Raw genomic sequence first — 26,124 nt, forward strand, 5'->3', positions numbered from 1 at the left:
GCATAAATGAGGAAGAACATTTCTCCATAATTTTCTGTTTTAAACAAGTGGTGTTTGGAGTTTTACATTTTCATAATGTTGTCACTTAACTGTCTGAGGTGACATATTTGTTCTCAGAGTCTCAATAGAGGCAGTGGTAATATGCTCTTGAAATAGCTGTTGGGGGCCCATTTAGGAGACAGGGAGGGGAGGACTCAGAGTGCAGAATTGATGCTGCAGCTATGAAACGAGGAGCTGTCGCATCCAGTGAGCGCTTTCCAGAGCAAAGGAAACACTTGGCACTGCAGAAATAAATCATGTGCTCATGCCCTTGCAGTTTAGTGCACCATTGTATTTTTCTTCTTCAAAGCAGGGAGGGAATTTCTCTGCTACAAACACTGCGGTTTCAGCATCAAGGGTGTGCTTCGCATAACACATTTTTCTCTCATTTGCGCCCTTCTCTGACATTAAAAGATCAAGGAGCTACTTGGGTACAATCTACTGTAGGCTAAAGAGAGAATTAAACTCATGCTGAATGAATGAATGAATTCAATGGACTAACTGGTCAGAACAGCCAAATAACAGGCTTCTTCATTTAATAATTGACTGTGAATCTCATTAGTATAACTACCTTTTGGTAGGCAGTAACAAACAGATGGCGTTTTATTTACTTAGACAATCATATATGTGCAAATATGCATTTTTAATTATCTCCTAAGGCTATATATTTTACATCACTCAGTGAAACTTGTGGATGGTGCTTGACTGTTTTCCACAGCTCAACCTCTCCCATCTAAACTCAATTAGGCCTACCAATATGAGTAAATCAAAACCCAAAAGTTGCAACATCACATTTTATATACAGTGCATTCGGAAAGTAATCAGACCACTTTACTTTTTCCACATTTTGTTACGTTACAGCCTTTTTCTGAAATGAATTAAATAGATTTTTTCCCTCATCAATCTACACACAATACCCCATAATGACAAAGAAAAAGCATTTATAAAGAAAAAAAAACCTGAAATAGTACATTTACATAAGTATTCAGACCCTTTACTCAGTACTTTGTTGAAGCGCCTTTGGTAGTGATTACAGCCTTGAGTCTTCTTGGGTACGACGCTACAAGCTTGGCACACCTGTATTTGGGGAGTTTCTCCCATTCTTCTCTGCAGATCCGCTCAAGCTCTGTCAGTTTGGATGGGGAGCGTCGCTGCACAGCTATTTCCAGGTCCCTCCAGAGATGTTCGATCGGGTTCAAGTCTGGCTGGGCCACTCAAGGACATTCAGAGACTTGTCCCGAAGCCACTCATGCATTGTCTTGGTTGAGTGCTTGTGGTCGTTGTCCTGTTGGAAGGTGAACCTTTGCCCCATTCTGAGGTCCTGAGAGCTCTGGAGCAGGTTTTCATTGAGGATCTCTCTGTACTTTGCTCCGTTTATCTTTCCCTCGATCCTGACTAGTCTCCCAGTCCCTGCCACTGAAAAACATCCCCACAGCATGATGCTGCCACCACCATGCTTCACCTTAGGTATAGTGCCAGGTTTCCTCAAGACGTGACGCTTGGCAGTCAGGCCAAAGAGTTCAATCTTGGTTTCATCAGACCAGATTTTGTTTCTCATGGTCTGAGAGTCTTTAGGTGCCTTTTGGCAAACTACAAGCGGGCTGTCATGTGCCTTTTACTGAGGAGTGGCTTCCATCTGTCCACTCTACCATAAAGGCCAGATGGGTGGAGTGCTGCAGAGATGCTTGTCCTTCTGGAAGGTTCTCCCATTTCCACAGAGGAACTCTGGAGCTCTGTCAGAGTAACCATTGGGTTCTTGGTCACCTCCCAGACCAAGGCCCTTCTCCCCCGATTGCTCAATTTGGCTGGGCGGCCAGCTCTAGCAAGAGTCTTGGTGGTTCCAAACTTCTTCCATTAAAGAATGATGGAGGCCACTGTGTTCCTGGGGACCTTCAATGCTGCAGACATTTTTTGGTACCTATTCCCAGGTCTGTGCCTCGACTCAATCCTGTTTCGGAGTTCTACAGACAATTCCTTCAACCTCATGGCTTGGTTTTTGCTCTGACATGCACTGTCAACTGTGGGACCTTATATAGACAATCAACTTGTAGAAACATCTCAAGGATGATCAATGGAAACACGATGCACCTGATCTTAATTTTGAGTCTCGTAACAAGGAGTCTGAATACTTATGTAAATAAGTACATTTCTAAAAACATTTTTTCACTTTGTCATAATGGGGTATTGTGTGTAGATTGATGAGGAAACATTTTTATTTAATCCATTTTAGAATAAGACTGTAACGTAACAAAATGTGGAAAAAGTCAAGGGGTTTGAAAACTTTCCGAATTAACTGTTCATGGAATATATACATATACATTCCATGGAATATACATTGGATTGCTATGATGAAACTGGCTCTCATGAGGACCACCACAGGAAAGGAAGACCCAGAGTTACCTCTGCTGCAGAGGGTAAATTCATTAGAGTTAACTGCACCTCAGATTGCAGCCCAAATAAATGCTTCACAGAGTTCAACAGACACATCTCAACATCAACTGTTCAGAGGAGACTGCGTGAATCAGGCATTCATGGTCGAATTGCTGCAAAGAAACCACTACTAAAGGACACCAATAAGAAAAAGAGCTTGCAGGTGCCTTGGTGGAAGAGTGGGGTAACATCTCCCTGCAAGAACTGGAAAATCTGGTGCAGTCCATGAGGAGGAAATGCACTGCAGTACTTAATGCAGCTGGTGGCCACACCAGATACTGACGGGTACTTTTGATTTTGACCCCCCCTTTGTTCAGGGACACATTATTCAATTTCTGTTAGTCACATGTCTGTGGAACTTGTTCAGTTTATGTCTCAGTTGTTGAATCTTGTTATGTTCATACAAATATTTACACATGTTAAGTTTGCTGAAAATAAACGCAGTTGACAGTGAGAGGACGTTTCTTTTTTTGCTGAATTGATGTTTTCATGGAAAACAAGGACATTTCTAAGTGACCCCAAACTTTTGAATGGTAGTGTACATGGTAACTGGTATAAAACTGTTTGGTAGTTACTGTGTAATTAGAATTTGAAAGAAACTCAAATGACATGGAATTTGTGCAATATATTGTAAATTACGTCAATCTAAAACTAGGTGGACCTATACCAGCATTATCCGTGCAGCATTTTGTAGGGGTCACTATAAACATCACAGCTGTGAAGAAATGTTCACATATTATGTACAATGTGAACACACAAGAACACAGCGAGCCCCTTCAAACTCATAGACAGATCATCAGTAGATCTCCAGACTTCAAAGGCCAGAGAGTGAAGGGAAGGTAGGTGTGTGTGTGTGTGTGTGTGTGTGTGTGTGTGTGTGTGTGTGTGTGTGTGTGTGTGTGTGTGTGTGTGTGTGTGTGCGTGTGCGTGTGCGTGTGCGTGTGCGTGTGTGTGTGTGTGTGTGTGTGTGTGTGTGTGTGTGTCTTTGGCAGGATGCTGCCCACTGGCCAACTCTTTAAACCTCTGAGTGGACATAGATAAATGCCCTCATCCATAGGGATGTGAAGCCAGTAAAAAAAAAATATAATCACTACAGCTTTACCCTTTCCTATGATCCTAGAGTCCCTGGGTTTTGGTTGATTAAACTCTGCCTTGTGAATTTGGGATTAAAGCTTGAGGAATCCTTAATGCAGAAATAATGATTCTTTGACACGAATTATCTGTATTTATACTATACATACAGATACTGAGTATTTATTATATATTATATCTGCTGTCATTGGAATAACCGATCACATACATCATCGACTCGGGGCAGTTCAGACAAGTTCAGACAGTCAGTGGGCCACGGTTATGAAGTAAACGCAATCATGTCAAATGATTTTATGAAGAAGGCTGCAGATGCACATTTCAATAATACATCGACAGAGGATCTTAGAGCTCATAATACATATCATGAAATGGAGAGAAGTCTTTGCCGTTCGCCGTCAGTCAATTGCTCCATATAATATTTCTAAATGGTAAGAACTGTACTTCTAAATGCACTGTCAACTGTGGGACCTTGTATAGACAGGTGTGTGCCTTTCCAAATCATGTCCAATCAATTGAATTTACCATAGGTGGACTCCAATCAAGTTGTAGAAACATCTCAAGGATGATCAATGGAAACAGGATGCCCCTGAGCTCAATTTTGAGTCTCATATGGAAGGGTCTGATTACTTATGTAAATAAGGTATTTCTGTTTTTTATTTGGAATACATTTGCAAAAATGTCGAAAAGCCTATTTCTGCTTTGTCATTATGGGGTATTGTGTGTAGATTGATGAGGGGGAAAATTATTTTATACATTTTAAAATAAGGCTGTAACGTAACAAAATGTGGAAAAAGTCAAGGGTTCTGAAAACTTTCCGAATGAACTGTACATGGAAAATTCAATGGATTTGAAAGATGTCATCAAAGTAAACTGTGGTTTTGAGGGGGAAATTTCAACCACAGGATTATGTCATCACGGTCACCAAATTTCAACATAGACAAACCTTGTATAAAATACTGTATGTTGAATTTGTACCTTTTAAAACAACATCAGATCTTCAACTTAATTTCCACTATCAGAAAATACAACAATAGGCTGAGCAGCACCTCCTACTGGAGAGTTGATCTATCTACAGCTAACCTTTGGTCTCCTATCCAGGGTTTGAACCAAGCACAGCCCTGCTTTTGTATGATATTTGTCACTGACTATTACTAATGTGCTATCGTGAGAATGATTGTTGAGAGATCTCCACTTAACAACTAAATAGATTCACTGATGCTATCGAAGTCATTCCAAAGGGTAGGGTTAACAGAGCAAACCAAACATCTAAGTTAAAGAATAGGACTGAAGTGCATTTAAAGTTTGATTTGATTTTATACAGTCATATTCTTTAACTTTGATTTTTGGTTGAGATGGAATTATAGAAAAACTGGAATTAAAGCCAGACTAAGTCAGGGGAACAGATGGAACTATTACATCTCCTTTAAATGTTGATATTTGGTTGCGTTGTCAACCAAACACAAGTCAATATTACTTTTGTAATACAATAAATAGCCTATTAACTTGTCGACAAGTTCACAAATGATATGTTGGATTCAAGTCTCAAACTCAACCAAAACTAAAGGTTAAAGAATGGGATTAAGTCAGTGGCTCAGATGGAACTATTCTAAGCAGTACACATATCTTCTTTAAATGTTGATATTTTGTTGTGTTGTCAACCAAACACAATTCCATATTACTTTTGTAATACAGTAAATAGCCCAGTAAATAGCCTACTACAGGTGTAGGATCTTAATTTGATCCCCTGTTGCAGGAGAATTTGTAGTGTAATTTGAGCTTTAAAAAGGCTTCTGAAGTTTCTCATTTCCCCTTTGACATTTCAGACTTGATTTTCCCTTACGGAAAATGTATTAACCGCGACAAAGATGTCCATTAATTATAATCCACACATAATAACTCACATTTCCTGTTGCTGCATTAATTTTCTGCTGTAGCAAACTGGCTCAAATTAAGATCCTATATCGGTAATGTAACAATATACCGTAAAATGGGTAACACATCCATGGCCACATTTTGAGGTTACTGTAACTATACATTTCTTCTTATATAATCATATAAAGCGTGCATGTTCAAGATAGCATGAATAGGTCTGTGGAGATCTTCACAATTGCTGTAATAATCTGTGCAGAATCTCGAACTGCATTGATCGCTTGCACTATGTACTTATTATGCAATATCAACTGCAATCCAAGTCATTTGGTTGTGCTATTAGATAAAGCACAGTGATAACACTAATTTGTTGTATAAATAACCAACATTTCAGACATGGTATTCCCATTTGAACTTTGCTGTGCTTTTAAATGAGTGAAAGCACAGTGACAGACATTTGGGTTACAACTAAACCAAAAACGCACATTGTTATTCCATTGGAATTTGGTTGTGCTTTAGATGGTTGAAAGCATAGTGATAACACATTGGAAATTCAACAACATTTTTGAGTGGGTGAATATAGGTTGTAATCAATGTCTCAACCAAACATTACCCAATTATCCACGTTGAAATGACTTGGTATGCCCAGTGGGCCTCAATTGTATGCACATCTGTGAATACAAGAAAATATGGATCACTTAAAATATCACTTTCCTAATCTCTAAAGGTCATGGTTTGATTGCAGAGATTATGTAGTGTTTGGTCTAGACTACATTTATTTGCAGTGGGCTTTAATACCAGGAAATAAAAGTAAGGGCAACAGCAACAGGAGCTTTTACAGAGGTGGGGACATAATGAGGATATGCTTGAGACAGACCTATTTTCTCATAATAGAGGATGCAGACAAAAAGCAGAGGGGCTTGAAGCCTGCGTAACAGGGTGCTTCTAGGTAAACAGTAGGCAGGGAGAGAACAATGGATATACAAGGTAGAGAGATGGAGAGTGGGAGAATGGTAACTGCTGTGACTGTATTCCTGCATCATTGAAAGGTAATTCAAGGACAAAAAAGACTGAAAAGTGACCAGAGAAAAATAATGTTTAAGAAAATGAACAGCATGGAAACATTACAATTCATGCTACAGACAGTGAGCTGGGGATATAAAATTATTAAAGGAGACTATAATGGATTAGAGATTACATGGTTGACATGAGGAGTGAAGAGGGCCTTTGCACAAAAGCAGATACCAGACAAAAGGATATAACCCACACGATAAACTAATAAACTGGCATGCCATTCAGATAGTCCACTTGAATAGCCCACCTGTAATCCTCGAAAAAAACTGAGTTTCTCATCGGTGTATACATTCCAGACTGGCCACCTCATACAATATATTTGAACACTGTCCTTGGCTAAACTGTAGAAAAGACCTAAGAGTAGGGGTGGAACTTTGGTTTTAGAAGTAGGGGGGACATAAATATATATATTTTTTCTTTTTCTCCGCCAGTCAGATAAACACTCCAAACAGCCTACCAGACCGCTCGGAGACGTCCGCATGGTCCTAAAGCACACCGTTGCCTCGTTTAATATCACATTCCAATCATAAAACTGTGGGAGACAAAAATGCAACTTCAGAATGTGGGGCCCCTGTCCACAGTGAAAAGTCGCCCCTGCCTAAGAGTAAACTGTCGTTTTTGTGTGTTTGCTACAGCTGTGGTGGATAATGGTGGTGAAGATGTTTCTGAGAAAACAGGGCTGTGTTCTGTCCTCCAGGGAGACTGTGAACCTTGTGGCCAACATAGACATATATCCCTTATGTTCTACATCAATTTCCATGCTATCCTTTTCATAGCAGTGCAGGAGAGTGACGCTTTTTCACACTTGAGATGGATGAACTTCATCTGACATTTTCCCACCCTTCTTTACCTTGCACCCTGTGATGTTTTCAAGGGACAGTCATGTGCAGATCAAACAGAAAGCACTAACTTAGCAGTTCTGAGAATATAGCATGCATCGTCAATTCCTAGCAGTGGCACCATTTTAAGGTTTAATTAATTTTAGTTGCAGGAATGCCCATGTTATTGGTAACACCTAATTGGTTTACAAAATCCACTCTGTCTGATCTTACTTAACACTATGACCAAAGTTTTTATGTGATTTCAGGTTTCTATCACATCCATTCACTGTCTTCTACACTATCTCTCTGTGCTGAGAGATAGATTTCCACCAGCTGCACTTGGAATCTCTAATTTAACTGGTCCACAGTCTGTCTATCTCTGAGACCCTTAAGGTATCACCAACAACTCCCTGTTGCCTCAGGTAACTTCAAAAGCCTGTTTTGTATTACAGGTAACTTCTAAATACTTTTTTGTATTACAGTTCATAGTCTCAGAGTTCAATGTACATTGAACTGTAGGACATGCTGTAATTACAGAAGCACATTGTCATGAGGGTAATGCCAAGGAAAGTGTGAATATGAATGTAAAGGTATTTCTCTCCCTCCCCCATTCCCTCTCTCTCCTTCTCTCTCTCTCTACACACACACGCACGCACGCACGCACGCACGCACACACACACACACACACACACACACACACACACACACACACACACACACACACACACACACACACACACACACACACACACACACATAGATAGGGAGAACGAATAGAATGTTATACAGTACCTTTTGTTCTTTTGAGCTTCCTTCTTGTCCATGATGACAGGTACACAATTGGTGAGCTCTGTCCAGTCGGCATGCAAACCACAGCTCCAGCCCGTAGAGAATCGAGAGAACAGCCAGGACTCCTCTTTCCCTGGTCGGTGGCATGTACATTTCTTCTGCCCTGGCTTGCAGTCGCATGGTTGCTCCAAACGAATATTCCTAACTAAGTGCCTTCCAAACGTGGTTCCCCCGGTTTTTTGAATGTGTAAAAACACTATCACATCGTATCCTTTGATGTTGAAATCCACGTGCCGCTGAAGGTCTCGTTCAGTAAAGTTGAATTTTGACGGCAATTTCGGAGGGCTGTCATCCTCCAGTTCTGTGTAAAAGTCTTCGTTTGTCCGATATTGGGTAGAAAGTATACTGACCCCTCTCAAATTTTCCCCAGTTTTAAAGTGGCAAGAACTGCTGCCAGCTGGACATATATATTGATAGCCTATCATTACAAAAAGAACAGCTAAAATAGGAACTAAGATCAATTTATTGGATTTATCATCCATGTTAACAAGAATATGTTTTCATGCCATTAGTGTGAATTATTACACATGATCCTTTCAGCAGCTGCTGCTTGGTTCATCACAATAATGTCTATGGATCTTCAAAGTGCCACATGTTGATATGGACAAGATTTAGTTATTGTTCTTGCTATCAAAAGGCATATTTTGGTCTGAGCAGGTAGCCTACCTTTATGTTTCAAGGATACTGCAGTCATATCACACCAGAGCAGATCATTTCAAACAAGACAGGCTTGCAAAAACAGGACATATTCCGGTTACTTCTCTTCATGGTTGTCCAACTTCACAAACGGTATTTTCAGTGCTGCACACTGACGTCCCCCGTGCTAGAATTTCAAGTGAAACCGAACCAGTCAACATGTTTCATTCTGATCCCGCAAAATTACAACTTTACATCTCGGGAAACAGTTGTCTGATTCACTTCAGCACCACAAACGTGCTTGTAGGGAAGTGGAGAAATGTCGGCGTTCATATATCCTTATGTCCAAGGCGTGCGCATGAAGGGGCAAGCGACTGCTGCTCCGACTACAGTGGGATGGGTCCTGAAGCATCCTCATACATCGCGCGGTTCAGTTTTGTTCAAACATTGCAGGCTAGCTTAGGCTATTACTTGAAGATGCTGCTGCATTCAAGACCCGGTGATCATGTTACGCCCTCTTCGTGGTAATAATCTATCTATCGATTTTTGTGGACATAACCAAGGCTACTGTAACTTGGCTATAGGCTACCATAGGAGAAAAGGCTCATAATTTTTCTTGTCTCGTAGAACAGATAGCCTACATTCAGCTCTTGCGGATCAGTCAGCACACACAAGTGACTAGACAATTCGATGTTTTTAAACTAAGCTATGAAAAATTGAGAACGGAATGTGAGTTTAGTGCCGTGCAATTAATTAACCAATGATGGCTAATCTTACACCAAGAAAATGCAACCAATAGCACTTTGAAGACTGCAACGAAAGCCAATGGCGACAGAATAATACAATACAAACGACATTACAATATTGCCAGCCAATCAAATGGGGAAACAATGTATCCAGTCCAATCCAAATACTGTACTAACTTCAGGCAGCCTATTTCATACATTGACATGATTTCATGAGAACCAAAAGCATTTAAACCAATTAGCACAATATTAATAGATAATTAGATTCACTAAAAAAAGAAATAGATATAAAAGTAAAAAACCAATCGCTACTGAATGAACCATCATCACTTACGACTTCAACACCATGGACAGATGCCAGGTATCAAGTAGCAACACAAGAGGTTGTTTGTTGTAGATTGTTGACACATGGTATCTGTCCATGGTGCTGAAATTGGACGCGAGAATGATTCATTACCACGAATAACACTTAATGTAAAGGTATTTCATTTTAAAAGAGCCTTGTGCCAATACTATGTAATCTTAAAAGGCTTTAAAAGAGGAACTGAGAAATACATTTTTAGAAAAGTACTTGATTTATTTTTTAAACTGCAGACTTACAGAGTAAATTGCACATGGCTGGTGAAAACAATGGGCGCATTTAAGTAGTAAGGCTACACCAACCAACTGTAGACAAAAGTCAAGGTGTGATGTCAGGGGAGGTCAGGAACGGATTACCTAATGCAAGCCACGTGCCCCGGGGCCCGACCTCCAGGGGCCCCCTACCCCCAAAAATTATAATATATACATATACAGTACCAGTCAAAAGTTTGGACACACCTACTCATTTATTTATTTAGCTATTTTCTACATTGTAGAATAATAGTGAAAACATCAAAACTATGAAATAACAGATATGGAATCATGTAGTAACCAAAAAAGTGTTAAACAAATCAAAATATAGTTTATATTTGAGATGCTTCAAAGTAGCCACCTTTGCCTTGATGACAGCTTGCACACTCTTGGCATTCTCTCAACCAGCTTCATGAGGTAGTCACCTGTAACGCATTTCAATATAGAGGTGTGCCTTGTTAAAAGTTAATTTGTGGAATTTCTTTCCTTCTTAATGCGTTTGAGCCAATCAGTTGTGTTGTGATAAGGTAGGGGTGGTATACAGAAGATAGCCCTATTTGGTAAAAGACCAAGTCCATATTATGGCAAGAACAGATCAAATAAGCAAAGAGAAACGACAGTCCATCATTACTTTAAGACATGAAGGTCAGTCAATCTGGACAATGTCAAGAACTTTGAAAGTTTCTTCAAGTGCAGTCGCAAAAACCATCAAGCGCTATGATGAAACTGTCTCTCATGAGGACTGCCACAGGAAAGGAAGACCCAGAGTTACCTCTGCTGCAGAGGATAAGTTCATTAGAGTTACCAGCCTCAGAAATTGCATCCCAAATAAATGCTTCACAGAGTTCAAGAAACAGACACATTTCAACATCAACTGTTCAGAGGAGACTGCGTGAATCAGGCCTTCATGGTTGAATCGCTGCAAAGAAACCACTACTAAAGGACAGAAGAAGAAGAAAAAGAAGAAGAGACTTGTTTGGGGCAAGAAACATGAGCAATGGACATTAGACCGGTGGAAATCTGTCCTTTGGTCTGATGAGTCCAAATTTGAGATTTTGGGTTCCAACCACTGTGTCTTTGTGAGACGAAGAGTAGGTGAATGGATGATCTCCGCATATGTGGTTCCCCCCGTGAAGCATGGAGGAGGATGTGTGATTGTGTAGGGGTGCTTTGCTGGTGACACTCTCTGTGAATTATTTAGAATTCAAGGCACACTGTGGTACCCAGCATTTTTTGTAAATGGTTGCAGGAGTGGGGGCTGGGGGGAGCAAATATCATAAGAGCACTTCATAAGCAATGGCAAAATGGTTAGAATCGCAGGAAATTGGCTTTAAAATTCCAACATTTTCTCTCAGCCTCATGGCAAAATGAAGGAGGAGAGATTACTGTGAAACTATCTCGGTTTACTCTTTTATCTGTGGATTAATTGTCGGAGTAGAGGACCTTCTGCATTTCAGGTAAAATAACAACTCAATGTTTATATCCCAGGACAAATTAGTTAGCAACAGCAAGCAAGCTAGCTAAATTGCCATAAATGTTTAATGCTTTCGACCTGTCCCAAATTAATATAGTTGGGTCAGAGTTTATTTTCATATTTCAACCTGCGTGTCCTGATCAAGTCTGGTGTGGATGGACAAAATCAATGTGCACGCGGTGGCGTACGCACGTGCCGGGTGTAGTCAGCATGTAATGTGGTTTTCCAACAGCAAGACTCAGATTAACATGGCAGTGTTGCCATTGCTTATAAAAGTTTTTCTTTAAAATGTTGAACTAAACATGTCTCCAAACCCAATATCACACACTCACCGTCTGAAATCATATGCATGTGTTAAATAATCAGAGTGAGAGAGAGCCTCATTTGTAGACTATTAATCAAGGCAAAGTTGGTTCCTGTTTCAGTCAAACAAATTAAAAACACCCTAATGATTGGTTGACAATAGAGCCTCCCACCCTCAATGCAGCCGATGGCTGTAAGATGAAGTTGGTAAAGAGCAACTGCAGAACTGCAGTCAAATCTTCATGACCTATGATCACAGAATTTTTGTAACGTTCATGCAGTCGACGTGGAGGTCCAAGTTGGTCAATTTTTATCCCCATAATGCAACACACTTTGAAAGGCGGTGACCAACGATGGTCATTAGTCTACAGTTTAAAAATGTAAATTAATACTTTAAATAAATACATTTTAAAAAGAGTAATTGAGTCCATAGTGAAGGACTCTCCAGTTGGTTTAACACAGGCAGCGCAATTCTGATCTCCCCCCCCCCCCCCCCCACTAATTGCTCTTTTGACCAATCAGATCAGCTCTGAAAAAGAACAGATGTGAAGTAGTGGAAAAAATATCAGAATTGGGCTGCTTGTCTAAACACAGCCACTTCACAAGCCTATACAGCAGCTGCAAATCAAATCAAATCAAAATGTATTTTTTACTTTAGTTTATATTTAGTTCATATTTTTCTTAACTCTTATTTTTCTTAAAAACAGCATTGTTGGTTAAGGCCATTTCACGGTAAGGTCTACACCTATTGTATTCAGCGCAGGTTACAAATACAATTTTATTTGATTTTTGATCCTAATCTGTCTACGTCTATCTGTCTACATCTGTTTCTTTTGTGTCAGGAATCACATTTAGTGGGCTTAATACTTTAGGGGAACAAACAACCAGATGCAATTCAGGTAGAATAGTTCTGAATCCAAAATCGTTTTAAATACTTCACACAAGCTTATAAGAAATCACGCTATGCCCTCTGACGAACCATCAAACAGGAAAAGCGTCAATACAGGACTAAGATCGAATCGTACTACACCGGCTCCGATGCTCGTCAGATGTGGCAGGGCTTGCAAACTATTACAGACTACAAAAGGAAGCACAGCCGAGAGCTGCCCAATGACACAAGCCTACCAGACGAGCTAAATAACTTCTATGCTCGCTTCGAGGCAAGTAACACTGAAACATGCATGAGAGCATGATGTGAGTAAGACCTTTAAACAGGTCAACATTCACAAGGCCGCAGGGCCAGATGGATTACCACAACGTGTACTCCGAGCATGCGCTGACCAACTGGCAAGTGTCTTCACTGACATTTTCAACCTCTCCCTGTCTGAGTCTGTAATTCCAACATGTTTCAAGCAGATCACCATAGTCCCTGTGCCCAAAAACAAAGGTAACCTGCCTAAATGACTACCGCCCCGTAGCACTCACGCCTGTAGCCATGAAATGCTTTGAAAGGCTGGTCATGGCTCACATCAACACAATTATCACAGAAACCCCAGACCCACTCCAATTTGCATACTGCCCCAACAGAGCCACAGATGATGCAATCTCTATTGCACTCCACACTGCTCTTTCACACATGGACAAAAGGAACACCTATGTGAGAATGCTATTCATTGACTACAGCTCAGCGTTCAACACCATAGTGCCCTCAAAGCTCATCACAAAGCTAAGGACCCTGGGACTAAAAACCTCCCAGCCTATAGGGAGGAGGTCAGAGACCTGACCGTGTGGTGCAAGGACAACAACCTCTCCCTGATCAAGACAAAGGAGATGATTGTGGACTACAGGAAAAGGAGGACTGAGCACGCCCTCATTCTCATCGATGGGGGCTGTAGTGGAGCAGGTTGAGAGCTTCAAGTTCCTTGGCGTCCACATCACCAACAAACTAACATGGTATAAACACACCAGGATGGTCGTGAAGAGGGAACGACAAAACCTATTCCCCCTCAGGAGACTGAAAAGATTTGGCATGGGTCCTCAGATTCTCAAAAGGTTTTACAGCTGCAACATCTAGTGCATCCTAACGGGTTGCATCACTGCCTGGTATGGCAACTGCTCGGCCTCCGACCGCAAGGCACTACAGAGGGTAATGTGTACGGCCCAGTACATCACCGGGGCCAAGCTTCCATTCATCCATGACCTCTATACCAGGTGGTGTCAAAGACTCCAGCCACCCTAGTCATAGACTGTTCTCTCTGCTACCGCATGGCAAGCGGTACCAGAGCGCCAAGTCTAGGTCCAAGAGGCTTATAAAAAGCTTCTACCCCCAAGCCATAAGGCTCCTGAACATCTAATCAAATGGCTACCCAGACTTTTTGCATCACCCCCCCACGCTGATGCTACTCTGTTATCTATGCATAGTCACTTGAATAACTCTACCTACATGTACATATTACCTCAACACCAGTGCCCCTTCACATTGACTCTGTACCGGTACCTTCTGTATGTAGCCCCACTATTGTTATTTACTGCTGCTCTTATATTATTTGTTATTCTTATCTCTTACTTTTTAAAGGTATATTCTTAGAACTGTATTGTTGGTTAAGGGCTTGTAAGTAAGCATTTCACTGTAGGGTCTACACCTGTTGATTTGATACAACAAGTCTCGAAATTAACACATAGGCCTACATAGCCAATATGTAGGGCATGCTTTATTAATATAAAATTCGATTGTGATTTCCCATTATTTCACAGTAGGTTATATATAAGGTGCAGCATGTTGCCTTTTCGGGTTCCATATCAGGGATCCTTCAGACGTCTCTACCCCATTTAAATGATATGTAAAATGGTTTAAGGTAAGCGTTATGGATAGGATAGGGGCTTAGGTTTAGGGTAGGGATGTTGCTCCGCAAACCCCTTGAATAAAAAAAAAAGAAGAATTTAACATGTAGGTGGCCATGACATTGCATGTCCCAAAATGTTGTCACCAAAAACGAGTTATTTTATTAACTACGCCCGAATACACTTCTTAGAAAGGTATACATTATGTAATACAAAATCCAATACATATTATACAATGTTTTCTTTTCCTTTGGCTGTTAAAAAGAATACAAACAAATATATTTTACAATATAAGAAGTAGCGAAGGACCTATCAATGGCAGCGGCCAGCATTACCGGGGTAAGGAAGATTAATACTGTAACCACTAAAAATGTCTGTAGAATGTTCGAAGCTTCAATTGGGAGCTTATTGGGCTACAAAGTAACAATCTTGTCATAGCCCGTTTTCCTTGACATTATTGTAACGCTGCTTGAATCCGTTTTCATTCATATAAGCAGCTTTCCTATAGTGTGTGTTAAATGAAACGTGAGGCTATCATTTGCTATCCTGACTAGCCTATAATTTGTTATCCTGGCTAACTGAGACTTTCTCACATTAATGATTTCCCGCCCCTGTTATTTTATGTCACGCTCTTTCATCTCATTCGGTTCATCTTCTTCAATGGACTGCATAAGCTATCCCTTCACATAATATGTTGGCTGCTATTGCATCTGTAAACAATTGCTTGCTACAGCTACGTGGCACTTTGAGACGATAACATTACAGGGTCATGTTACATTTCACTCTCTTTTCTATAAATCTAATCTATTGCCGAATATGTCAATCTTCTCCATCGTGTCTTGTGTAGAGGATGAGAAACATAGTGTTGTTGTTGTCGTCGTCGCTGCTTCTGCTGAACGTCCAGTATGTCCAGTCCGCATCGAAAGGCGTCTCTGCCAGTCTGAAAGCCAAGTGGAGCATGACGCCTTTCCTCCTGGAGACAAGGTATATTTTACGGAATAAATTAGCTGGAAAACAAAAACGCATGTCTCCAGGAAGGCATAGGCCTACTACTTATGTCTCTCCTGAATACCATATATGCAGGCCTATCCATTTTATAAGCGTTAGGCTAGGCTACATGCATGTAGATTATGCTTGTGTACTAATTACAATAGAAATAGGGACTGCTCCTTATTCCACCAAAACGGCTAAGTTGTATAACTATGTAATTACTAAAGTACAATGTGTAGTAATGACAGTGTTACTACAAGACAGGTATAAGAGCAACTAAATGTAACATGTTGCAGTTCCTCAATCATAATGAACTTACATTTTCCTGTGTTCATACCTTTTTATTTCCTAATCTTTTGTTTAGTGAGTTTATTGCAGAGGATGGAAATGAGAAATTCTGGGACTTTGTTGAAACTGTGAAGGAGTTAACAGTTTACAAAAATGGAGGTATGTGGACACTATGATGTGACAAGCAAACACTTCAGTTTTATTACCACAAAATATGTGTTCTCAGATACAATGCTTCTCACACAATCTGTTACATTGCCTCTTTCCGGCACTTCCAGACAGATTGATACAGAAATGTAAACGTGGATTGAATTTGATGAATAATAAAGGTCTTTGGTCCATGAGAAAACCTCATAAATCTGCGTACTAACTAATTTATGTGGATTTTGATTGTGAGAGTCAAGATTCTTTGCGCATTCATTTGACTCAGATTTCCTTTACAGAGTCTGTGCGCTCCTATTACAACTTGGTAATCAAGAAGGCTGGACAGTTTTTGACGGCGCTCCAGGTCAATCTCCTCAAATTTGCTCTCTCCTTGAGGTCCTACTCACCAGCTGTTCATGCATCCCAACAGGTAGGCCCTGAAATACTTTTACAACTCACCTCACTGTGATGATCAATTTGAAGAAAGGCGTTCAATAGCAGGTTGAAACAGTGTAAAACATGTTTTTTGTAGATCTTGTTTCAAAGCCTAACACAACAAAATGGACAGGGCTTTCTAAGGTGATGATTTAACTCTAAACACCCATACGCATACTAGAGCTTATGCATAGGTTTATTTATTAATTAAAATTATGATTGTTGTCACGACTTCAACCGAGGCAGGCTCTCCTTCCCGTTCGGGTGGCGCTCGGCGGTCGTCGTCACCGGCCTACTAGCTGCCACTGACTCTTTTTCTTCCCCCTCCTTATGTGTTTATTTGTATCACCTGTGTTTAGGTAATTAGTAATTAGTGTGGCTTTATTAGTCAGCCAGCCCGTACGCTTCTTTGTGCGGGATTGTTCATTTGTACTTTTGGATTCGGGAGTGGATGTATGTATTGTGGACTGGGTTTTGTCTTTCGTGTTTGGTTTTGTTTATGACACCCAGTAAGTCCGTATTGGACATTGGTATGCCGGTTGTGCATTAAAAAGGAAGCACCGTATTGAAGCTCTGTTGTTCCTGCGTCTGACTTCACACCCCCGACACCCAGAGCGTTACAATTGTGCAGTTATACAATACATAGCCTATGCATATTACGCATAGCAGAAAAACATAAAACAAAACTGATTTAAGGCGTCTTTGGTATATAATTGGTCGAGAGTGTGGACTGTATTATTATGCATACTGGACGGTCTGTTATGCTACGCTCCAAAATGTATATCAATTAGTCTGCAAGAGAACTTATAGCCATAGGCAATGCTGTTGGTTCATTGATTGTGGAGGGCGGCATACAGTTAGCCTACAATTAGTGAATTTGTATTTGATTTTGAATAGCCTAGTAACAGGGATTTTTTAATGTTTTCATAATTAATTGGGTGACACATTACCTTTTAGCTATACAGAATATCTCACCATCATGCGTTTCCATCTCCTCTCTCCTGTATTCCTTTCTTGAGCGTGCAGACTAAGCACTGGGTAGCTCCAGGAACAAGGTTGGAGAGCCCATGGCATACAGCATTTGGGTGGAATATCACCTGTCGGGCAGCGAGAGCACGCACCTCAAACAGTAGTTGATAAGTGGATTGAAATAAGTGTTGTTATATTTATTTCTCAGCTACTCATAATAAGCACATGCTCCGCTATAAAACCCAAGTAGCCTACAAAACGGCTGGAAAGCGCACAGCCTCCATTTGCTATTTGAGTGCATACAGATGACATGTCTTTTCCCCCCTGTTCCTGTCCATTTGATAATGAACCATTTTAAATCGAAAGGCAAGATTAATAGTCTGATGGGTGAAAATATGGTCACTTGATGAAGGAACAGCCTGAGGCAAGGAACAGAGCGCAAGCTTTTCTTTGCTACTTTCTCAAATAATCAATAGTCTATAGTCGCACCATGCAGCCCATGTATGTTTTCATTTCTAAGACATTCTAAGGTTTGTATCATTCACAACTAAAGTTACCAAATAACTCTAAGTCTATTCTAAAATGGATTTAAAAAAAAGTCCCCTCATCAATCTATACACAATACCACATAATGACAAAGCAAAAACAGTTTTTATAAATTGTTGCTAATTTATGAAAAATTAAAAAAATTAAATATGACATTTACATAAGTATTCAGACTCGGTACTTAGTTGAAGCACCTTTGGCAGGGATTACAGCCTCGAGTCTTCTTGGGTATGATGATACAAGCTTGGCACACATGTATTTGGGGAGATTCTCCATTCTTCTCTGCATTCTTCCTCTCAAGCTCTGTCAGGTTGGATGGGGAGCGTCGCTGCACAGCTATTTTCAGGTCTCCAGAGATGTCCAGGCTCTGGCTGGGCCACTCAAGGACATTCAGAGACTTGTCACGAAACCACTCCTATGTTGTCTTGGATGTGTTCTTAGGGTTGTTGTCCTGTTGGAAGTTGAACCTTCACCCCAGTCTGAGGTCCTGAGTGCTCTGGAGCAGGTTTTCATCAAGGATCTTTCTGTACTTTAATCTGTTAATCTTTCCCTCGATCCTGACTAGTCTCCCAGTCCCTGCCGCTGAAAAACATCCCCACAGCATGATGCTGCCACCCCCATGCTTCACCGTAGGGATGGTGCCAGGTTTCCTCCACATGTGACACTTGGCATTCAGGCCAAAGACTTTAATCTTGGTTTCATCAGACCAGATAATCTTGTTTCTCATGGTCTGAGAGTCCTTTAGGTGCCTTTTTGGCAAACTCCAAGCGTGCTGTCATGTGCCTTTTTCTGAGGAGTGGCTTCTGTCTGGCAATTCTACCATAAAGGGCTGATTGATGGAGTGTTCCAGAGATGGTTGTCCTTCTGGAAGGTTCTCCCATTTTCACAGATGAACTCTGGAGCTCTGTCAGAGTGACCATCGGGTTTTTGGTCACCTCCCTGACCAAGGCCCTTCTCCTCCGATTTCTCATTTTGTCCGGGAGGTCAGCTCTAGGAGTATTGGTGGTTCCAAACTTCCATTTAAGAATGATTGAGGCCACTGTGTTCTTGGGGACCTACCTCGACACAATTCTGTCTCGGTCCTCTTTGGACAATTCCTTCAGTTTTTGCTCTGACATGCACTGTCAACTGTGGGACCTTATATAGATAGGTGTGTGCCTTTCCAAATCATCCAATCAATTGAGTTTACAACAGGTGGACTCCAATCAAGTTGTAGAAATATCTCAAGGATGACCAATTGAAACAGGATGCACCTGAGCTAAATTTTGAGTCTCATAGCAAAGGGTCTAAATACATACAGTGGCAAGAAAAAGTATGTGAACCCTTTGGAATCACCTGGATTTCTGCATAAATATGATGTCATCAAAAAGTCACATCAGTAGACAAACACAGTGTGCTTAAACTAATAACACACAAACAATTATATGTTTTCATGTCTTTATTGAACACACCATGTAAACATTCACAGTACAGGGTGGAAAAAGTATGTGAGCCCTTGGATTTAATCATGGGTTGACCCTCCTTTGGCAGCAATAACCTTAACCAAATGTTTTCTGTAGTTGCACAACCTGCACAACGGAAAGGAAGAATTTTTTAACATACCTCTTTACAAAACTGTTTCATTTCAGCTATATTCTTGGGGTGTCTGGTGTGAACTGCTCGAGGTCATACCACAGCATCTCAATCGGGTTGAGGTCAGGACTCTGACTGGGCCACTCCAGAAGGTCTATTTTCTTCTGTTGAAGCCGTTGTTGTTGATTTATTTCTGTGTTTTAGGTCATTGTCCTGTTGCATCACCCAACTTCTGTTGAGCTTCAATTGGCGGACAGATAGCCTTACATTCTCCTGCAAAATGTCTTGATAAACTTGTGAATTCATTTTTCCGTCGATGATAGCAAGCTGTCCAGGCCCTGTGGCATGAAAGAAGCCCCAAATCATGATGCTCCCTCCACCATACTTTACAGTTGGGATGAGGTTTTGATGTTGATATTTTTCTCCACATAGTGTGTGTTCCTTCCAAACAACTCTACTTTAGTTTCATCTGTCACCAGAATATTTTGCCAGGAGCGCTGTGGAACATCCAGGTGCACTTTTGCGAACTTTAGATGTGCAGCAATGTTTTTTTGGACAGCAGTGGCTTCTTCCGTGGTGTCCTCCCATGAACAACAGTCTTGTTTAGTGTTTTACGTATCGTAGACTCGTCAACAGAGATGTTAGCATGTCCCAGAGATTTCTGTAAGTCTTTAGCTGACACTCTAGGATTCTTCTTAACCTCCAGTGATGATCCATGGAAAGAAGCCTCCAGTGATGATCCATGGCACGAAGCTTCCAGTGATGATCTATGGCAAGAAGCCTCCAGTGATGATCCATGGCACGAAGCCTCCAGTGAGGAGTCATGGCATGGAGCCTCCAGCGACGGCCTCCAGTCCGGAGTCTCCAGCGACAGTCCCCAGTCCGGAGCCTCCAGCGACGTTCTCCAGTCCGGAGCCTCCAGCGACGGTCTCCAGTCCGGAGCCTCCAGCGACGGTCTCCAGTCCGGAGCCTCCAGCGACGGTCCCCAGTCCGGGGCCTCCAGCGACGGTCTCCAGTCCAGAGCCTCCAGCGAGGGTGCCCAGTCCGGGGTCGGCGACGAGGGTCCCCGCACCAAGGGTGCCGCCAAAGTGGGGTGAGCCAGTGGTGAAGCGGGATCTGCGTCCCGCACCTGAGCCGCCACCGCGGATAGATGCCCACCCAGACCCTCCCCTATAGGTTCAGGTTTTGCGGCCGGAGTTCGCCCCTTTGGGGGGGGGGGGGTACTGTCACGCCCTGACCTTAGAGAGCCTTTTTATGTCTCTATTTGGTTTGGTCAGGGTGTGATTTGGGGTGGGCCTTCTATGTTTTTGTTTTCTATGATTTTGTATTTCTATGTTTTGGCCGGGTACGGTTCTCAATCAGGGACAGCTGTCTATCGTTGATTGGGAACCATACTTAGGTAGCCCTTTTCCCTCTTTTCAGTGTGGGAAGTTAACTTTGTTTGTGGCACATAGCCTTAAGCTTCACGGTTGTTTTGTATTGTTTATTGTTTTGTCGGCGTCATCACCTAATAAAAGGAATATGTACGCTCACCACGCTGCGCTTTGGTCCTCTTCATTCGACGGCCGTGACACGTAGGGAGAGTAGCAACAGTGCTGAACTTTCTCCATTTATAGACAATTTGTCTTACCGTGGACTGATGAAGATCAAGGCTTTTAGAGATACTTTTGTAACCCTTTCCAACTTTATGCAAGTCAACAATTCTTAATCTTGGGTCTTCTGAGATCTGTTTTGGTCGAGGCATGGTTCTCATCAGGCAATGCTTCTTGTGAATAGCAAACAAAAATTTTGTGAGTTTTTTTAAAGGGCAGGGCAGCTCTAACCGACATATCCAATCTCGTCTCATTGATTGGACTCCAGGTCAGCTGACTCCTGACTCCAATGAGCTTTTATTGAAGTCATTAGTCCTAGGGGTTCACATACTTTTTCCAACCTACACTGTGAATGTTTAAATGATGTATTCAATATAGACAAGAAAAATACAATAATGTGTGTGTTATTAGTTTAAGCACACTGTGTTTGTCTATTGTTGTGACTTGAAAGAAGAAATGTAATGACTAATTTATACAGAAATCCAGGTAATTCCAAAGGGTTCACACTCTTTCCACTGTATGTAAATAAGGTATTTATTTGTTTAAATTTGCAAACATTTCTGAAAACCTGTTTTCGATTTGTCATTATGGGGTATTGTGTTTAGATTGATGAGGGGATTTAAAAAAAAAATCTACTTTAGAATAAGGCTGTAATGTAACAAAGTGTGGAAGGGGTCTGAATACTTTCCCGAATGCACTGTCGGACCTGTTTTCAAATTATCACTTTTACGCCCAACATAGCCACTTCACATGCGCACTTGCTCCATAATGGAAAAAATATCCTTTCTATTTTATTCAGCTAAGTTCAAGTATATTATTTTTTACTATTAAACCATATAAAATAAAATAATGGCAAGGGACTTATAAGCATATCTTGTCAGCTAAATGAACAAGCCTACAGCCTCTGTCATGGAGCATAGCCATATAACTAACATACAGTAGGCCAACTCATATTCTGTTCTTCTGAAATACATTTTCTTCATATCATAATGTTTCTTTAGACTTTACTGAAATAAATAATGAATTTGTTGTGATGGCATATATTAAATCGATTTATTATACTTTTTAAAATGTAGATGTTCCAATGGCGCCCATCAGCGGCTTGTATGTGTGGGGGCCTGGAGATGCTAAATGTGTTAATGTTAATTAACGGTCAATTACCGTGAGACCGGCAGTCTTTTGCATGACAACCGGCTGACAAAATATCATGACCGCCACAGCCCTAATGCTGTAGCCTAATTGTGTCGCTCCTCTGCTCGCAATAGATAGGCAGTGATGAGTCTCCGCCTGAGGCATGCCTTGCCTTTGTTTCGGTCCATGGCCAACATGGCTGCAGCACAAAGGATTTGAAGAAGCTCCTGAAGGCAGCTGCAGGCAGGTAAGCTACACACCACTTCGTTCTCATCTCCTCAGAGGATCTACCTCACTCTAGTGCAAGAGTGAACTAACAACATAAATTTAAATATGTTATTTTATAATTAACAGTTAATAAATTATGTTATTCAAGTTTGATTAGTACAAATTATAGATTTGTATGTAAATGGTGGAATCTAACTTCTCTTTTTACATGTTTGCAGGCCAAAACCTTATCTATACAAGAATGAGCACAGATACCCTGGACTCAATAAGACAGATGTCCCAGTTGTGATCCTTTATGCTGAGATCGGCACCAAAAAGTTTGGCTCCTTCCACAAGGTGCTGGCTGAGAAGGCTGCGGAGGGCAAGCTCATCTATGTGCTGCGTCACTTTGTAGCCGTGAGTAGTGAGGCTTTTTGGATTTCCTTAATAGCTTTGAACGGTATTTAAAGATTGATGTGCTTTAGCCAGGGATTGAAGTGGGATTTTATAGGGGGTGCAACAACTGTCCTCAAAACCGGGTGCTTTACCACACTTATTTTGAACAGTAATCTATTAAATTAACACTGTATGGTGTTTTTGATCCTCAGTTGCTATAACTCATAATGGTTGGCTGTGCTCTTGTACATGTGAAAATCTGATTTGGTTTTGTCCAATATTGGACTGATGTAAGATTGCGTGTTGTTGGAAGCTTGGAAGTGTTCATGCTAATGTAGAACAGGCTTGTGCTTTACTGTGCATTGTGGTCACTGGTTCCAACTTTGAGCTCTGTGGGAAGATGGAATGGAGGGGGTGACAGGAAGGCCATTGCAGCTTTAAGAACAACATCCACAAAGGGCGAGGTCATCAGGGCTGTACAACAAATGGATTGCATTAGCTGCCAGTGTTCAGCAGGAGAATACAGATAACCAGAGGAAGTTTAGCTGGGGCCTGAGTAACGGATGGCCTGACACTGTGAGAAGCAGCACTAATGTGTTCTTTTCAGAGATGTACCACAGAGTTCACGAGCTACCGCGTAGGTGTAAAAGACTACACATTCAGAGCGCCTCGTGTCTCTAAGATGTGAATAAAAACTGAAGAATCACTTGGTCGTGGAGTTGAAGTTAACATGCCAGGCCCTTTGGCATGCACTACTGATTGGTCCGCTCATGAAGAAAAAAATGTGATTTCTTATAGGCCTTGAAGTGTTAAATAAGTGTTTTGCTTCCCCCTTATTCGGTGTCAGTATGACAAACACACATCAGTACCATTGGTTCTTAGATTGAATTAAAACAGATGCTTTTATGGTTAAGATTATATTTCCATTGCTGATTTCCACTACAGGAGCCAAGGCCTCAAAAGATGCTGTTGTCTGGATATGGTGTTGAATTGGCCATAAAAAGCACTGAGTACAAAGCTGTGGATGACACACAAGTAAAAGGTTTGTTTGTGCATTCCTATTCCGTATTAAAATATATATTTAACTGATGCCAATTGAAGAATATTAAGGGCAACTCTGCTGCTTTTCCACAGATAAAGGAACAGCGAACACTGATGAGGATGACATTGATGAAGTCCAAGGCTTTCTCTTTGGGAAATTGAAGTGAGTTAATGTATTTGTAAGTCAATGTATTTGTATAACAAATATTAGAACCGTAGTATCACCTTCTGTCTTGTTCCATCCCAGAAACTCCCACCCAGACCTGCAGGAGCAGCTAGGGGAGCTCCGGAAGCATCTGTTAGAGAGCACCAATGACATGGCTCCTCTCAAAGTGTGGGAGCTTCAAGGTACTGAGCATCCATTAGTTATGCTAGAAGTTTTTCCTGACCACATGACCTGACTAGGAAAAACTCAAGGTCCTTGCTAATAGATACCTCGAGTGTACCAACTCAATATTAGAGTGTGTGACTCAATATTAGGATGATGCTCTTAATATTTTGTCAGAAGGGGACCATTGCGCTCTCCCTGGAGCTTGGCTGGTGCGTAAAACCCTTGAATTCAGACAAACAAAAGGTGTAATGGGGCCACACTCGAAAAGATGTCACATAAAGCTTACTTCATTTTTCATTTTTTAAAATTATTATTTTTTAAAAATTATTATTTTTTGGGTAGCATACATAGCCATTTAGGCTTTGCAGCCTTCTGTGTTGTAGGTGCAATTTTATTTGAATTCAAAACAGCATTTGTAGGGAACCACTAATGAGCAGCAGGTGCTTCTAATTAGGGTTGCCACTCATCTGCCAATCATGGATGTAGCTTTTCTGGTTTACCTGTATTCAAGTTAGTCACAAAGAAATACAGAATTATTGGGTATGGGAGCGGGCACAAAGGTCAATTGAGGGCATCAGGCGTGAATTATTCATTAATCAATTGCCTTAGGTGGCTGCTCACTTGGGTACATTATATCAATTCATGAGATAACTTACCACAAAGGACATCAGGCTCAAACGTTCATAAATGTGTGGGGCTAACTCAAACGATATGTAAAATCTGATATGGACAGTGTTGTTGTATAACTTTTGGCCAATAGGAAGGAGATGAAATCGAGTTATTCGTTTATACCGTGCGGGGATACAGAATTACATTTATATACAGTTGAAGTCGGAAGTTTACATACACTTAGGTTGGAGTCATTAAAACTCGTTTTCAACCACTCCACAAATGTCTTGTTAACAAACTATAGTTTTGGCAAGTCGGTTAGGACATCTACTTTGTACATGACACAAGTAATTTTTCCAACAATTGTTTACAGACAGATTATTTCACTTATAATTCACTGTATCACAATTCCAGTGGGTCAGAAGTTTACATACACTAAGTATACCTGTGTTTATTGACAATAGACTTGATGCATCACAGCTGTCATTGAAAGTAAGTATATAGTTGACAGAAAACTATTTATTCTATTAAGTAAGTTTTATGCAACATCTTTTTGATTACAGACCCATTATACATTGTGTTTGTCTACACTCAGTGTATACCACTCGATCTGACCAGGAAAAAGTCTGAGCCCTTGTTGAGGAAAACCCCCTGGCCATACCCATTCGTTGTGTGCTAGCCTGTGTGGCACTTAGTGACTGTGAGGATCACCGTGGTGACAGTTTGATGAATGGAATGGAAATGATAGCACTTTACTCTTGAGCTTAGTAAAGCAATCAGTTTATGTTCAGTAGAGACTGTCAAGCACAGGTTCAATGTACCGGGCTTGGCCACGTGTTGCTCTAACCGTGTGCTATTACTTTGATTGTATGAAGTGGAGTGGAAATAGGCAGGACTAAGCAAGCTTTCTATAACCCTTACGCCGAATCAGTTCAACACAGAATGGTATGATGTCCTAAAAAAGGGAAAATGGTCTACTATTTGAAATATTTAGAAGTGGAGCTAATGATATATGTACCGACTTCACAGTCCACACAGTTTCACGCAGTGCCTCAGTCTGAATCAAATATTTGAATGAAATCAATATTTGATTCAATATTTGATTCAATCTATATATTACAAATGAACAATTTTTATTTTTTTATGC

At 41.0% G+C, this 26,124-nt stretch overlaps 2 protein-coding genes across 2 annotated transcripts in view; one reads left to right on the forward strand and one right to left on the reverse strand.

Moving 5' to 3' along the window:
• The window catches only part of hs6st3b (heparan sulfate 6-O-sulfotransferase 3b), a 94,915-nt gene extending 85,973 nt beyond the window's left edge, over positions 1–8,942 (reverse strand). Inside the window, exons 1-2 of the mRNA XM_039006254.1 lie at positions 8,933–8,942; positions 8,118–8,475 (exon numbers count right to left, since the gene is read on the reverse strand). Coding sequence (XP_038862182.1) covers positions 8,118–8,475; positions 8,933–8,942 — 368 coding nt within the window. The remainder of the gene's footprint in view (positions 1–8,117; positions 8,476–8,932) is intronic.
• Positions 8,943–15,036: 6,094 nt separating this feature from the next.
• The window catches only part of uggt2 (UDP-glucose glycoprotein glucosyltransferase 2), a 44,351-nt gene continuing 33,263 nt past the window's right edge, over positions 15,037–26,124 (forward strand). Inside the window, exons 1-9 of the mRNA XM_039006820.1 lie at positions 15,037–15,065; positions 15,574–15,710; positions 16,081–16,163; positions 16,448–16,578; positions 22,528–22,640; positions 22,840–23,017; positions 23,942–24,038; positions 24,131–24,200; positions 24,285–24,385. Coding sequence (XP_038862748.1) covers positions 15,042–15,065; positions 15,574–15,710; positions 16,081–16,163; positions 16,448–16,578; positions 22,528–22,640; positions 22,840–23,017; positions 23,942–24,038; positions 24,131–24,200; positions 24,285–24,385 — 934 coding nt within the window. The 5' untranslated portion in view covers positions 15,037–15,041. The remainder of the gene's footprint in view (positions 15,066–15,573; positions 15,711–16,080; positions 16,164–16,447; positions 16,579–22,527; positions 22,641–22,839; positions 23,018–23,941; positions 24,039–24,130; positions 24,201–24,284; positions 24,386–26,124) is intronic.

This window comes from Salvelinus namaycush, chromosome 13, assembly GCF_016432855.1.
Source record: "Salvelinus namaycush isolate Seneca chromosome 13, SaNama_1.0, whole genome shotgun sequence".
Lineage (NCBI taxonomy): Eukaryota > Metazoa > Chordata > Actinopteri > Salmoniformes > Salmonidae > Salvelinus > Salvelinus namaycush.